This window comes from Mytilus galloprovincialis, chromosome 1 (genome assembly GCF_965363235.1).
Source record: "Mytilus galloprovincialis chromosome 1, xbMytGall1.hap1.1, whole genome shotgun sequence".
Lineage (NCBI taxonomy): Eukaryota > Metazoa > Mollusca > Bivalvia > Mytilida > Mytilidae > Mytilus > Mytilus galloprovincialis.
In genome coordinates, this window is record NC_134838.1 from 124,777,548 (window position 1) to 124,791,135 (window position 13,588).

Below are 13,588 nucleotides of genomic sequence, written 5' to 3' on the forward strand. Positions count from 1 at the left end.
ATCAGATGCATATGTCAGCAAAGAATAATATTTTGCACACAAAAGTGATGGGGGATGAATTCTTGATAAAAGTCCAATATAACAAAAATTTTCTTTAAAACCATGAAATCATTAGACATAACATTTGTGCCAGACTATCAAATGATTTTTTATACTTCTGATAGTTTTGATGTTGTAAGCTATCGAAGATGTACGTGACACACTGTACATATTATTGAATTTATTTAAAAGTTAAAGTTTTAGATCTGTGACGTAATTTAGGATTTATGCTTAAAAGATAAGTGTGATTTACACAAATCTATTTATCCAATAACAGGAGCAGATGCAATAAGATATTTTGTAAACGTTATACCTAATTTCAACTTATAGTTTCAAACATAAATATTGATAAATGTTCAAGATTTTGAATGCAATTTCTTCTCCAAGTGCTTAAATAGTTAGTATGCCAGCACTTGAAAGTTGGAAATGTTAGGTTCAGTTATGTCACTTGAGGTGGTCCTGAAAAGTAGTATGTCACATTGCCCCTTTTTTCCTATAAAATGATGTTGTCTGACATTTTAATGGAAATGAGACAAAAGAGTAGATTTTTGTATGGTTTACAATTTGTAGGATTTCATCTAACTAAATGGCATCACATAAGACATCTCTATTTCTAGCATTTCTACGGTTTCATCAAATGTCAGACTTAACTTGATCAGAAAATCTCACTTTAACCTTGTTTTTCTGTACTTTCTTAAACGCCTAGGTTAGAATTACAGAGAACCAACATGAAAATCAATACAGCCTTTCGATGTATCTATCACCAAGAGATGAATAGGTTTATCACCCCGACTCTTTCACTATTTCCTTGTTCTCAATTCAACTTCATACAAATGAAATGCAAAACTAATTTGCATATTAAATTACAGATGCTAATTAACAAGCAATAAATTAAATTTTGATGAGCGTTTCCGTTGACATTAGTTTGAAAGCTTCAAAAAAGTTGTTGCTACTGTGTAATCAAAGTTCTCATTCATAAATTGAGTCATGTAAAGATTTTTTGTCTGGATCAATCTGTCAAATTGACTATTTATTATTCGTAAACATGTATAGTTCTTGTATAGTTCTTGTATAGTTATTGTCTGGATTTGGGATCATAGAAGTTATACTGAACATCAATGGTACAGCAAATTTAATAGAAGGTGGACAACTAAAAATACAAAGAATGACATTTTTTGCTCATTGATGAGGGTTGTTCAGTGATCTATAATTGTTTTCATCCACATCATTTTAAACTCTGGTGGATAGATGTCTCATTGGCAATCATACCACATCTAACCTAGGAATCTCTTTGGAGAGTATTTACAAGAGTTTTAAGCGATCCCATCCTCTCTGAAGATGATTAATGACATGTTCAGAAACCTAGCATACTATCTGGCTTTTCATTGGAGGTCTACTAGTTAGCCATATTTATACAGCCAAACAAGCATTGTTTTTATGCCCCACCTACGATAGTAGAGGGGCATTATGTTTTCTGGTCTGTGCCTCCGTTCATCTGTTCGTCCATCCGCTTCAGGTTAAAGTTTTTGGTCAAGGTAGTTTTTGAAGAAGTCCAATCAACTTGAAACTTAGTACACTTGTTCCCCATGATATGATCTTTCTAATTTTAATGCCAAATTATAGTTTTGACCCCAATTTCATGGTCCACTGAACATAGAAAATGATAGTGTGAAGTTCAGGTTAAAGTTTTTGGTCAAGGTAGTTTTTGTCGAGCCTGCAACTTTTGTTGCAGAAAGCTCGACATAGGGATAGTGATCCGGCGGTGGCTACGGCGGCGGCGTTAGCTAACTTTTTAAAAGCTTTATATTTTAGAGGGTGGAAGACCTGGATGCTTCATACTTTGTATATAGATGCCTCATGTTACGAAGTTTCTGTCAGTCACATGTCAAATGTCCTTGACCTCATTTTCATGGTTCAGTGACCACTTGAAAAAAAAGTTCAGATTTTTTGTAATGTTGAATTCTCTCTTATTATAAGTAATAGGATAATTATATTTGGTATGTGCGTACCTTGCAAGGTCCTCATGCCCGTCAGACAGTTTTCACTTGACCTCGACCTCATTTCATGGATCAGTGAACAAGGTTAAGTTTTGGTGGTCAAATCCATATATCAGATACTATAAGTAATAGGTCTAGTATATTCGGTGTATGGAAGGACTGTAAGGTGTACATGTCCAACTGGCAGGTGTCATCTGACCTTGACCTCATTTTCATGGTTCAGTGGTTATAGTTAAGTTTTTGTGTTTTGGTCTGTTTTTCTCATACTTTATGCAATAGATCTACTATATTTGTTGTATGGAATGATTGTAAGATGTGCATGTCTAGCGGGCAGATGTCATCTGACCTTGACCTCATTTTCATGGTTGAGTGGTCAAAGTTAAGTTTTTGAGTTTTGGTCTTTTTATCTAATACTATATGCCATAGGTCAACTATATTTGGTGTATGGAAATATATTATGATCTATATGTCAGTCCCACAGGTTTTATTTGACCTCGACTTCATTTTCACGGTTCATTGCTCAGTGTTAAGTTTTTGTGTTTTGGTCTATTTTTTTTAAACTATAAGTAATAGATCAACTATATTTGTTGTATGGAAGCATTGTTAGCTGTACATGTCTGCCTGGCATGGTTCATCTGACCTTGACCTCATTTTCATGGTTCATTAGTCTTTGTTTAGTTATCTTGGTTAATGCTAAGTTTATGTGACAGTTTTTAATAAAGCTTTATACTTAGGACTATCAACATAATATCAATAATTAGTAAAGAAGGCGAGACATTTCAGCGTGTGCACTCTTGTTGATGAAGTTAAAGTTACATCAACTTGAAACTTAGTACACATGTTCCCTATGATATGATCTTTCTAATTTTAATTCCAAATTTAAGTTTTGACCCCAATTTCAGGGTCCACTGAACATAGAAAATGATAGTGTGAGTGGAGCATTTGTGTACTATGGACACATTCTTGTTGTTTTGTTTTTGTCGAGCCTGCAACTTTTGTTGCAGAAAGCTCGACATAGGGATAGTGATCAGGCGGCTACGGCGGCGGCGGCGGCGGTGTTAGCTCACTTCTTAAAAGCTTTATATTTCAGAAGGTGGAAGACCTGGATGCTTCATACTTTGTATATAGATGCTTCATGTTACGAAGTTTCCGTCAGTCACATGTCCAATGTCCTTGACCTCATTTTCATGGTTCAGTGACCACTTGAAAAAAAAGTTCAAATTTTTTGTAATGTTGAATTCTCTCTTATTATAAGTAATAGGATAACTATATTTGGTATGTGCGTACCTTGCAAGGTCCTCATGTCTGTCAGACAGTTTTCACTTGACCTCGACCTCATTTCATGGATCAGTGATCAAGGTTAAGTTTTGGTGGTCAAGTCCATATCTCAGATACTATAAGCAATAGGGCTAGTATATTCCGTGTATGGAAGGACTGTAAGGTGTACATGTCCAACTGGCAGGTGTCATCTGACCTTGACCTCATTTTCATGGTTCAGTGGTTATAGTTAAATTTTTGTGTTTTTGTCTGTTTTCTCATACTATATGCAATAGGTCTACTATATTTGTTGTATGGAATGATGGTAAGGTGTACATGTCTATCGGGCAGATGTCATGTGACCTTGACCTCATTTTCATGGTTCAGTGGTCAAAGTTAAGTTTTTGAGTTTTGGTCTTTTTATCTAATACTGTATGCCATAGGTCAACTATATTTGGTGTATGGAAATATTTTATGATCTTTATGTCAGTCGCGCTGGTTTTATTTGACGGTGACCTCATTTTCACGGTTCATTGCACAGTGTTAAGTTTTTGTGTTTGGTCTATTTTTCTTAAACTATAAGTAATGGGTCAACTATATATGTTGTATAGAAGCATTGTTAGCTGTACATGTCTGCCTGGCATGGTTCATCTGACCTTGACCTCATTTTCAAGGTTCATTGGTCTTTGTTTAGTTATCTTGGTTAATGTTAAGTTTATGAGACAGTTGTAATAAAACTAAGCTTTATACTTAGGACTATCAACATAATATCAATGATTAGTATAGAAGGCGAGACATTTCAGCGTGTGCACTCTTGTTTGGTTATTTACTCTTTTTTTTTTTTTTTTGGGGGGGGGGGGGGGGGGGTATTTATTTTTTGTATGTTTAAACTCTTCATTGCATCATTCTTGTTTATTATGTAACTTGGATCTTAGATACTTTTCCAATATTCAGCTACCACTTAGCTCTTATTTTTATTTGGAGGTTTTTGCCTGCATGATATGGTAATGTCACATCTATAAAGTGCATAAAATTCTGGTATTCAAAAATCTGTCGATCAGATTGACATTTATTCATTTCTCCCACGCAGAATTGCCATTCATTAATATTTATATTTTTTTAATATTCATAAATGACAGCTCTGTAAGTCATGAGAAATGTGATTTTTAAAAGAAAATGACATGTACTGCAGTCAGTACACCTTAGTGGCCTATTATCCACTACATGCAATGAAAACTGAAAAATTTATAATTTTTTCAAAAGTTTTTTTTGTTCTATTTTGTCACCTCACCTACCTCACCTATCCTCTTCCAGTCAGCATTTAAGGCCCTGTTTTGTATGTACTTTTATTTACATGTCAAATAGGAAGGCACCTTTTTTTAGCTCACCTGGCCCGAAGGGCCAAGTGAGCTTTTCCCATCACTTGGCGTCCGGCGTCCGGCGTCCGTCGTCGTCCTGCGTCCGTCGTCCGGCGTTAACTTTTACAAAAATCTTCTCCTCTGAAACTGCTGGGCCAAATTTAACCAAACTTAGCCACAATCATCATTGGGGTATCTAGTTTAAAAAATGTGTCCGGTGACCCGGCCAACTAACCAAGATGGCCGCCATGGCTAAAAATAGAACATAGGGGTAAAATGCAGTTTTTGGCTTATAACTCAAAAACCAAAGCATTTAGAGCAAATCTGACATGGGGTAATATTGTTCATCAGGTCAAGATCTATCTGCCCTGAAATTTTCAGATGAATCGGACATTTCGTTGTTGGGTTGCTGCCTCTGAAATGGTAATTTTAAGGAAATTTTGCTGTTTTTGGTTATTATCTTGAATATTATTATAGATAGAGATAAACTGTAAACATCAATAATGTTCAGCAAAGTAAGATCTACAAATAAGTCAACATGACCAAAATGGTCAGTTGACCACTTTAGGAGTTATTGCCCTTTATAGTCAATTTTTAACCATTTTTCGTAAATCTTAGTAATCTTTTAGAAAAATCTTCTCCTCTAAAACTACTGGGCCAAATTTAACCAAACTTGGCCATAATCATCATAGGGGTATCTAGTTTAAAAAATGTGTCCGGTGACCCGGCCAACCAACCAAGATGGCTGCATGGCTAAAAATAGAACATAGGGGTAAAATGCAGTTTTGGGCTTATAACTCAAAAACCGAAGCATTTAGAGCAAATCTGACAGGAAGTAAAATTGTTGATCAGGTCACGATCTATCTGCCCTGGAATTTTCAGATGAATCGGATAATTGGTTGTTAGGTTGCTGCCCCTGAAATGGTAATTTTGAGGAAATTTTGCTGTTTTTTTTTATTATCTTGAATATTATTATAGATAGAGATAAACTGTAAACAGTAATAATGTACAGCAAATTAAGAACTAAAAATAAGTCAGAATGACCAAAATAGTCAATTGACCCCCTAAGGAGTTAATGCCCTTCATAGTCAATTTTTAACAATTTTCTTAAAATTTGAAGATTTTCAATAACATTTTCCACAGAAAGTACTGTTATAGATAGAGATAATTGTAACCAGCAAGAATGTTTAGTAAAGTAAGATCTACAAACACATCACCATCACCAAAACTTAATTTTGTCATGAATCCATCTGTGTCCATTGTTTAATTTCACATAGACCAAGGTGAGCGACACAGGCTCTTTAGAGCCTCTAGTTTTCTTTCAATAACTATGAAAACAACATGGCTTTTATTTTTAAAAATGTTAATTTTTTCCCCTTTTAAATTTTGAATGCAAATTTTTCTCAATATTATCATTTGTAAGAAAATAAGGCCCCAAAAAAACAAATGATAATACACACAATGTACAGTTAAAATTCCTGTCTTGTCACTATGTGTCTTACCTTGTCAATATTTGATAGAGCAGATGGGTTATGAAAATCAGATGTCAAATTTTAGTTTATATTGATCATTTTTTTAGATAAAAAGCCAAATTTATTACCTTTTGAACTGAGAAGAGAAGTCAAAGGTATTGTTTTAAGTGTGATTTATTTTTTTATTTTTTTGTGTTAACAATGATTATTGTGACATTTGTGAGTATAAACTGTTAGTGCCATCCTTAATTCTAATGATACCGCATGGAACATGTAAAGTCTCCATTTTCAGACTAATTTAATTTTAATTTTGCTGTGTATATCTAATTTTTCATAACTATCTTAAGAAAAGTTTTGAGTTTTAAGTGTTTCTTACAAAAATGAAGTTATTCATTTAAAAAAAAAAATATGCGGAAATGTACAACAGCTTTTAAAAGAAATATTTATCTGACAAATAGATAATTTTTTTCTTGGAATTACAATGTAAGTAAACATTAAGAAAGCTGACAGACTATGCAATAGTCAATAGGAAAAGATAAAAGAATAGTCAAGAAATGACAGAATTTCTCTGTCCTCAAAGGTCAAATCGGTGTGACAGACCCCTTAATCTGAAATGTCTACTTTTCTGTCCTCAATGGTCAAATCGGAGTGACAGACGCCTTAACCTAAAATGTCTACTTTTCTGTCCGTAATGGTCAAATCGGAGTGACAGACCCCTTAACCTGAAATGTCTTCTTTTCTGTCCTCAATAATCTGTTCTAATCAAGTGCTCTGATCCAATGCTGCTGTAATTAGACTTCTCATTTCTGTGTCACTACAGCAACCTTTCCATCAACAAAAAGATAATTGCATTTTTTAATGTAGTCACTGAAATGACCTTTTCCAACACCAAAAGATAATGGAATTTTCACTTAGCGATTTTCTCCTGTGACATTTGCAATCACCAATTTCCTGTTGAAATCACATCAGTGGAATGGACTGTCTGTTATGGCATTGACATTTATTGTCCGTATGTAAATTCACTTCTACCTAGGGTACTTATATTTTGTCTTGCCTAAAAGAGAGAAGAAATTATGTCATGTGACAATAAGCTGAACTATGAGTGGTCAGTTATTAAAGTTCAACAGCCCTGTAAGATTTAATGTAAGTCTTCCATATCAAACACTTGAATTAATCCTGGCGTACCACAGAGTCTATTTAATCCATCGGTGATTGAACTAAAAAGGATAATAGATATTGATTAGAGAAGGTTAATTGGTTGATTGACAAAAACAAGGTTATAATGGTCAGGCCATTACCGATAGTATATACGCCAACGGAGAGTGAAAATTGCCCTTGTTTAAATGCTTATAAATTGGTTATTGCCATTAACTCGTGTTGTAGAGACTGTTGTCATTTAGTTACGAAACTTAAGAAACAGATAAAAATATATTCAGAAATGATTTATTATTTTAAAAAGAATTCTCTCTTGTAATTAAAATAAATTAAATGTATCTGCACACAAGAACATAAACAAAAATTGTATTATTTGGAGGAATTAATCTTTTTCTCACAACTAACTTTAAAAAAATGAAAATATTGATTATTATGTTTGAGGTAAATTTTCTACAATGAAGAAATAAGACACGTTTTATAACTTCACAATAAGTTACGATAAGTGAGAAGGAAATTATATCCATGTACAATAATGTTGGCAGGAAGATATTTTTTTACACTCCCATTTCTTGGAATATGAACAAAGATTTTACAACCTAATTGATAAAACATTAAATGATCAGAAATTAAATCATGCTTTGGGTGCAAGTTTTAATGAGGGGAATACCGACTCTACCTCCTACCCAAATATACTTTCCATTTCAATATAGTTCAATGTTATGTTCTCTGTAATATTGTTTGACTTATAACCCATTAGTGAAGTTTGTGAACATTTGCATGCACTACAAGAATATGGACTTTTTTGTTTTAGTTTATACAATTTTTTTTTCTTGATAAAAATCCATTTCCTAATATATTTATTTTCATGAATGAAATTTTAATATGTTAACAACTATAAAGTGTGAGAGAAAACATTAGTCGGTAGTATAATTTATTCCTTTGCTTTATTAGTCGGTAGTATTATTTATTCCTTTGCTTTATTAGTCGGTAGTCGGTAGTATTATTTATTCCTTTGCTTTATTAGTCGGTAGTATTATTTATTCCTTTGCTTTATTAGTCGGTAGTATTATTTATTCCTTTGCTTTATTAGTCGGTAGTATTATTTATTCCTTTGCTTTATTAGTCGGTAGTATTATTTATTCCTTTGCTTTATTAGTCGGTAGTATTATTTATTCCTTTGCTTTATTAGTCGGTAGTATTATTTATTCCTTTGCTTTATTATTCGGTAGTATTATTTATTCCTTTGCTTTGTGTTTATATTGGTAATTGATATTTTGGCTGTTGTCACTTTTATAATGTTATTATTTTGGTTTGTTACAGCCTATATGTTGTGTTGTGATAATTGTATGTACCGGTAGATACAAAATATGTACTCAGAGAGACTTGTAACCTGGTTTTCTCTGTTGGATTCATTTAAGAAATGTTGATTTCATAACATTATACTACATAATATTCATAATGTTTGTTGATCCTTATGGCCATATGGTGTTTAGTTTTCTAGGTGTTTAATTTATGGTGTTTACTTTATGGTTAAGTCCTTTAAGTGTCTTATTTTATGGTGTTTATTTCCCTAGTTCTCTGTTTTATTGTGTTTAGTTCTCTGGGTGTCTATTTTATTGTGTTTAGTTCTCTGGGTGTCTATTTTATGGTGTTTAGTTCTCTGGGTGTCTATTTTATGGTGTTTAGTTCTCCAGGTTTCTATGTCATGGTGTTTAGAATTCCAGTTGTCTTTGTTATGGTGTTTAGTTCTCTAGATGTTAATTTTATGGTATTTTCTTCTCAGAAATTCTAGCAGGGTCCAGGTGTTGAAATTATGGCTTATGATGTTCAGTCCTGTAGTTATCTATTTTAAGTCTTCAGATTTCTATTTTATGGTGTTTAGTTTTCTATGTGTCTATTTTATGGTGTTTAGTTTTCTGTATGTCTATTTTATGGTGTTTGGTTCTCTGGGTGTCAATTTTATGGTGTTTAGTTCTCTGGGTGGCTTTTTTATGGTGTTTAGTTCTCTAGGTGTCTATGTTATGGTGTTCAGTTCTCTGGGTGTCTATTTTATGGTTTATAGCTTTCTAGGTGTCTATTTTATGGTGTTAAGTTCTCAGAAGTTCTTGCAGGGGCTAGGTGTTTAATTTATGACTACATGGTTTATCTTTTATCTATTTTCACGGTAGGTATAGTGTCGGGCTAGGATCATGGTTTTTCGAATGATTTGATTGGGCTTTTTCGAGTGACCACTTTTTTTCGAGTGAATATAATTAAAAATGTAAACAAACAGACTTCTTTTCTAACAAGACGTGATAAAGAAGCTTGAGCTTAATATACAAGGTTATACATGGTATTTTAGCATTTGAAATAAAAAGATATTATCATTCTGACATTGCTTTTCGTTACAAAAGTTAAATTTAGCCTTACAATGCTTTATTCCAAAATACCGAATAAAGCCTTTTTCATACACATACCAATGCAAATGTCGACAGAAATGCAAACATGGAATTTATATATTCTTAGATATACAAACACTTTACAAAAACTATTGTTATTGCATTGAAAATGACATTTTGAGACGAAATTTATATCTTCATGTCCGGGCTTTTTCGAGTGTGTCCTTTTTTTATCGAGTGATTATAAACATTTCTTATGGTTAAAAATGTTATGTGTTGGTGTATTTACGTTTGAAAACTGTAAAATAAAGGTTCAAATTTAAAAAATTGGACAGAATCACTTGAGAAACCACGATCCTAGCCGGACACTATACCTACCGTGATTTTATGGTGTTTTAAAGCTACATGCTGTTTGTTACTCTTGGTGGGTTTTTTTTAAGAGTGTGTTGTGTTTAGTCCACAAAGTGTTTGTTTAAAGGCTGTATATTGTTTAGTCTTCTAAGTGAACTCTCATTTAATTGTACAGTGTCTGTTTTGTAACTTTTTAAGTCTCTGATTTGTACTTAAACTTGAACAGTATCTGTGTGGTAACTATCTTCAGACTTTGAGATGTAACATAGATGTAGGTTGAGCCAATAATAAGTTAGACTTCCAAGATCATGCACAATATATATCACGTCTTTATTAATATTTATAAAAACTAGGATTTTACCAAGAGTTAATGAGTTCTTGAGCATTAAATAATAGTTATGTAAGTAAACTTATTGACGTCACAATGCACGAATACCAACCTAAAGTACCAAAGAAATAATTGAAAAGAGAACTGCCAACATTAAAAGTGAAAAACCACAACTTTCATCTAAGGTTATCAAGAATATTGAGAAGTAATCTATGGAATTTAAGTCCAGGAAATGTGGGTAAAAGAAATAACATGAATTCAGAAACTGAACATAATGAGGGGGATACTTCTATATTGTTGTAAATCTCTAACTCTCCTGCATCATACTGAAAACAGTTCAAATATTTACAAAATTTCTAATGATTGGTTTTAAACTTTTGAAATTTAGATTTGATTAATACTGATTACATAACATTGTGTAGAAAATATTATCCACATGTAATTTATAAAAGAAATTTAAAATATTATACTCCAAGTATAAGTCTACTTAAAAATCAGGCAATTAAAAAGACACTCCACTTAATAGCAGAATTTGTTTAATTGGTCTATGGCTGATTTAAAAAGGTCAGTTTATAGGACTTTTTTACAGTTTTTCATGTTCCATATCCCCATTTTTTGTCATTTTTGAAGAAAAACTTTCCATATTATACTATTTTCCTTTGTACGATCTAATATTCTTATTTAAAAATCTTCATTTTTGAAGATAAGGAGTTGTTTATATCATGTTTGATTTCTTAAACAAACAAACAAGACAAAAATGACAGAGTTCTTTTTCTAAGAAAATATGTCATAGGGAAATAAGTATTTTCCTAAAACATTGTTTGCAAATATCAATCACCTCATTTGCATTTTGATTTCTCTTTCTATAAAGTAGGTATTACAGAAGAAAAATCAATACATTATATACTGTAAACAGTAGAGTAATTACCTTTACTGACCAAGTACAGGTGAAAGTCTGTAATTACTATAAAACATTTACCTCTTCACTGAGCATGCTCAGACACTTACTATATATTATAGTAAGCCACATGTATCTCATTCATACTGTGTAAGTGATCATTATGTTGAAAGCGGACACATACTTAAGTTTAATTCGGATGTTATACTACGAAAAACATACTGACGCATTTTAAAGAAACTGTGCATTTGTGAAAATTGAATTAGGACATTACAGGAAGAAAGAAAAAAAGACATTTGTTAGTGACTATAATAACTCACTATGGTACTAATGCATTCTGTATTAACACTATCTAGCTATGTACATTCTGAGGGAATGAAATACAAATCAAAACTCATTCAGGAATCATGTAAGTAAACATTAAGTACAAACTTCATTTTTTGCATTTGAAATTTGTTTTTTTATTATACAATGTTCATGTTGAAAAGTACTATGTTGTGTTTTGTTTAAAGAGGAGGAGTTAAAATGGAAGACACTTCTAAATTTCTAAATAATGTCCCTTTTTATATCAAAAGAATTTATTTGAATGCATAATGTTATTTTTTTATGCAATAACTTCTTGTTAATGAGTATAAGGCATGAGTTTTTATCCAAACTACAATCTGAGAATAGGTCTTGGAACTCAGTTGGTAACAAATAGTCACCATGAGCTTGTTTTAAACTACTTCTTTTATGGGAAATATGATTGTGTTAAAAGTAAGAAAACCGAGTTGTAGCTTATGTTGAAGCAAATCAATCTTTTGAGGGTCACTATGAGCATTTCCTGTTAGATAACAAACTAAGTACCTCTAATAGAATTTAATCTAGCCTTCATGTATATCTAATTGTTTATTTACATATAAAATTGGTAAATGGAATTATATGATAAATTAATAAATGTATTATGAATTAAAGAAAAGGAAGTAGTAACAATTTAGTTCAGACATGGGTTTTTTTTCAGTAAAAATATATATTTAGTGGTCGATTTTGTGATTGGGGTCCCTATCTTCCCATTCTTTGACTTGACAGTATATTATAAATTAGTGTTGGATAACCATCAGTTTACGTTTGAGAAATAAACATGGATTCAAATATACCGGGTACTTAAATATTAAAAGATGGTTCCCTTTATATTCTGTAGAAGTATTATGTAAAAGATTCAAAACTATTGATTGATAATATTACATCAGGTCATGAGGTTGGAAAACTGTTCTTAATGACATTGTTTTTGATCTTGGGAGATTAAATGTCAGGAAGACTAAAGTGTGAATGACGTAAGACCAAGATAATAACAGGAAGCTGTTGACCATCGTTATTGATTTCACTTGACCAATGACAGTACAGTGTTGATAGTCCAGGGATTATTTTTTAAATTTTATCTGATTTTCAAATTTCAGATCACTCTTAAGTCTTGAGCAAAATGAGCAAAGCCCATATTGTAAATATAAACTATAAAAGCTGTTTGGTTGACACAATGTGAACAATGATGGGTCACCATAAGGGTCCATTGCAAAATAAGCAAGCCTTATTGTAAAAATGTGCTATAAAAAGTCTTGGGTTGACACAACAGTTACAAGGCATTATTAGGTTTTGAGCAACATGAGCAAAATCTTATAGTAAAGTGGACTATATATGAAATGCCCTAGTAACTTAAAGTTTTGGGTAAACTGAGCATAACCTGATTGTAAAAGTATGCTATAAAAGAAAGCCCTGGGAACTGGGGTTGCCACAATGTGACCAATTAAAGGCATTGTTCAGTTTTGAGCAAAATTAGCCAATCTTATCTTAAAAGTGAGCTTAATAAAAGGCCCTGGTTGACTTAATTTGAACATAAAATTTTGAGCAGAACCTATATAAAAGGACCTGGGGTGAAACAGTGTGAGCGTAAGATTAAAAGCGTTGATTAGGAATATGGATAATTCAAAATAACAATTTTTTTGATAATGATTATGAAGTTCCAGTTTTTGTTTTGTTTATAAATATTTGCCTTGTCTTAGTATAACAGAGACCTGTATTCAGGAACTAAACCTGTAGTAAGTTTGCCACTAAATGACTTTCCTAAGTACGTGTCAAACAGTATGTGTAATCTTATTCGCTGGAATACTATTGATAAGTTACAGTTAATTTAGAGGGAAATTTATTGAAATAAGGGTGAAATAGATAAAGACCAGTTTACTTTGCTGGCAAAGACTGGATATACAGTCCAGAATCTAGGACATATAAATATCTTATGCCTTCACTTACACATACGGAAATGTTAATGCAAAACAATATAAGGTTTAAATTATGATACCTTATTGTATAGGAGTATATATT

General features: G+C 32.2%; 1 protein-coding gene and 1 long non-coding RNA gene across 16 annotated transcripts in view; one reads left to right on the forward strand and one right to left on the reverse strand.

Moving 5' to 3' along the window:
- Nucleotides 1–13,588, forward strand: part of LOC143057396 (3',5'-cyclic-AMP phosphodiesterase 4C-like) — a 307,472-nt gene that overhangs the window by 281,542 nt on the left and 12,342 nt on the right. For 13 of the 15 annotated variants that reach the window (XM_076230709.1, XM_076230750.1, XM_076230757.1 and 10 more), the window contains one exon: nucleotides 6,231–6,278. The exons of the other annotated variants lie outside the window; for them this stretch is intronic. In XM_076230709.1, the coding sequence (XP_076086824.1) occupies nucleotides 6,231–6,278 (48 nt within the window). The remainder of the gene's footprint in view (nucleotides 1–6,230; nucleotides 6,279–13,588) is intronic. 15 annotated transcript variants of the gene reach the window in all.
- LOC143057546 (uncharacterized) lies at nucleotides 6,552–11,324 on the reverse strand. Its single transcript, XR_012972729.1, has 2 exons — nucleotides 11,264–11,324; nucleotides 6,552–7,177 (listed from the first exon to the last, which is right to left on the reverse strand). It is a non-coding gene; the product is annotated as an uncharacterized LOC143057546 (long non-coding RNA).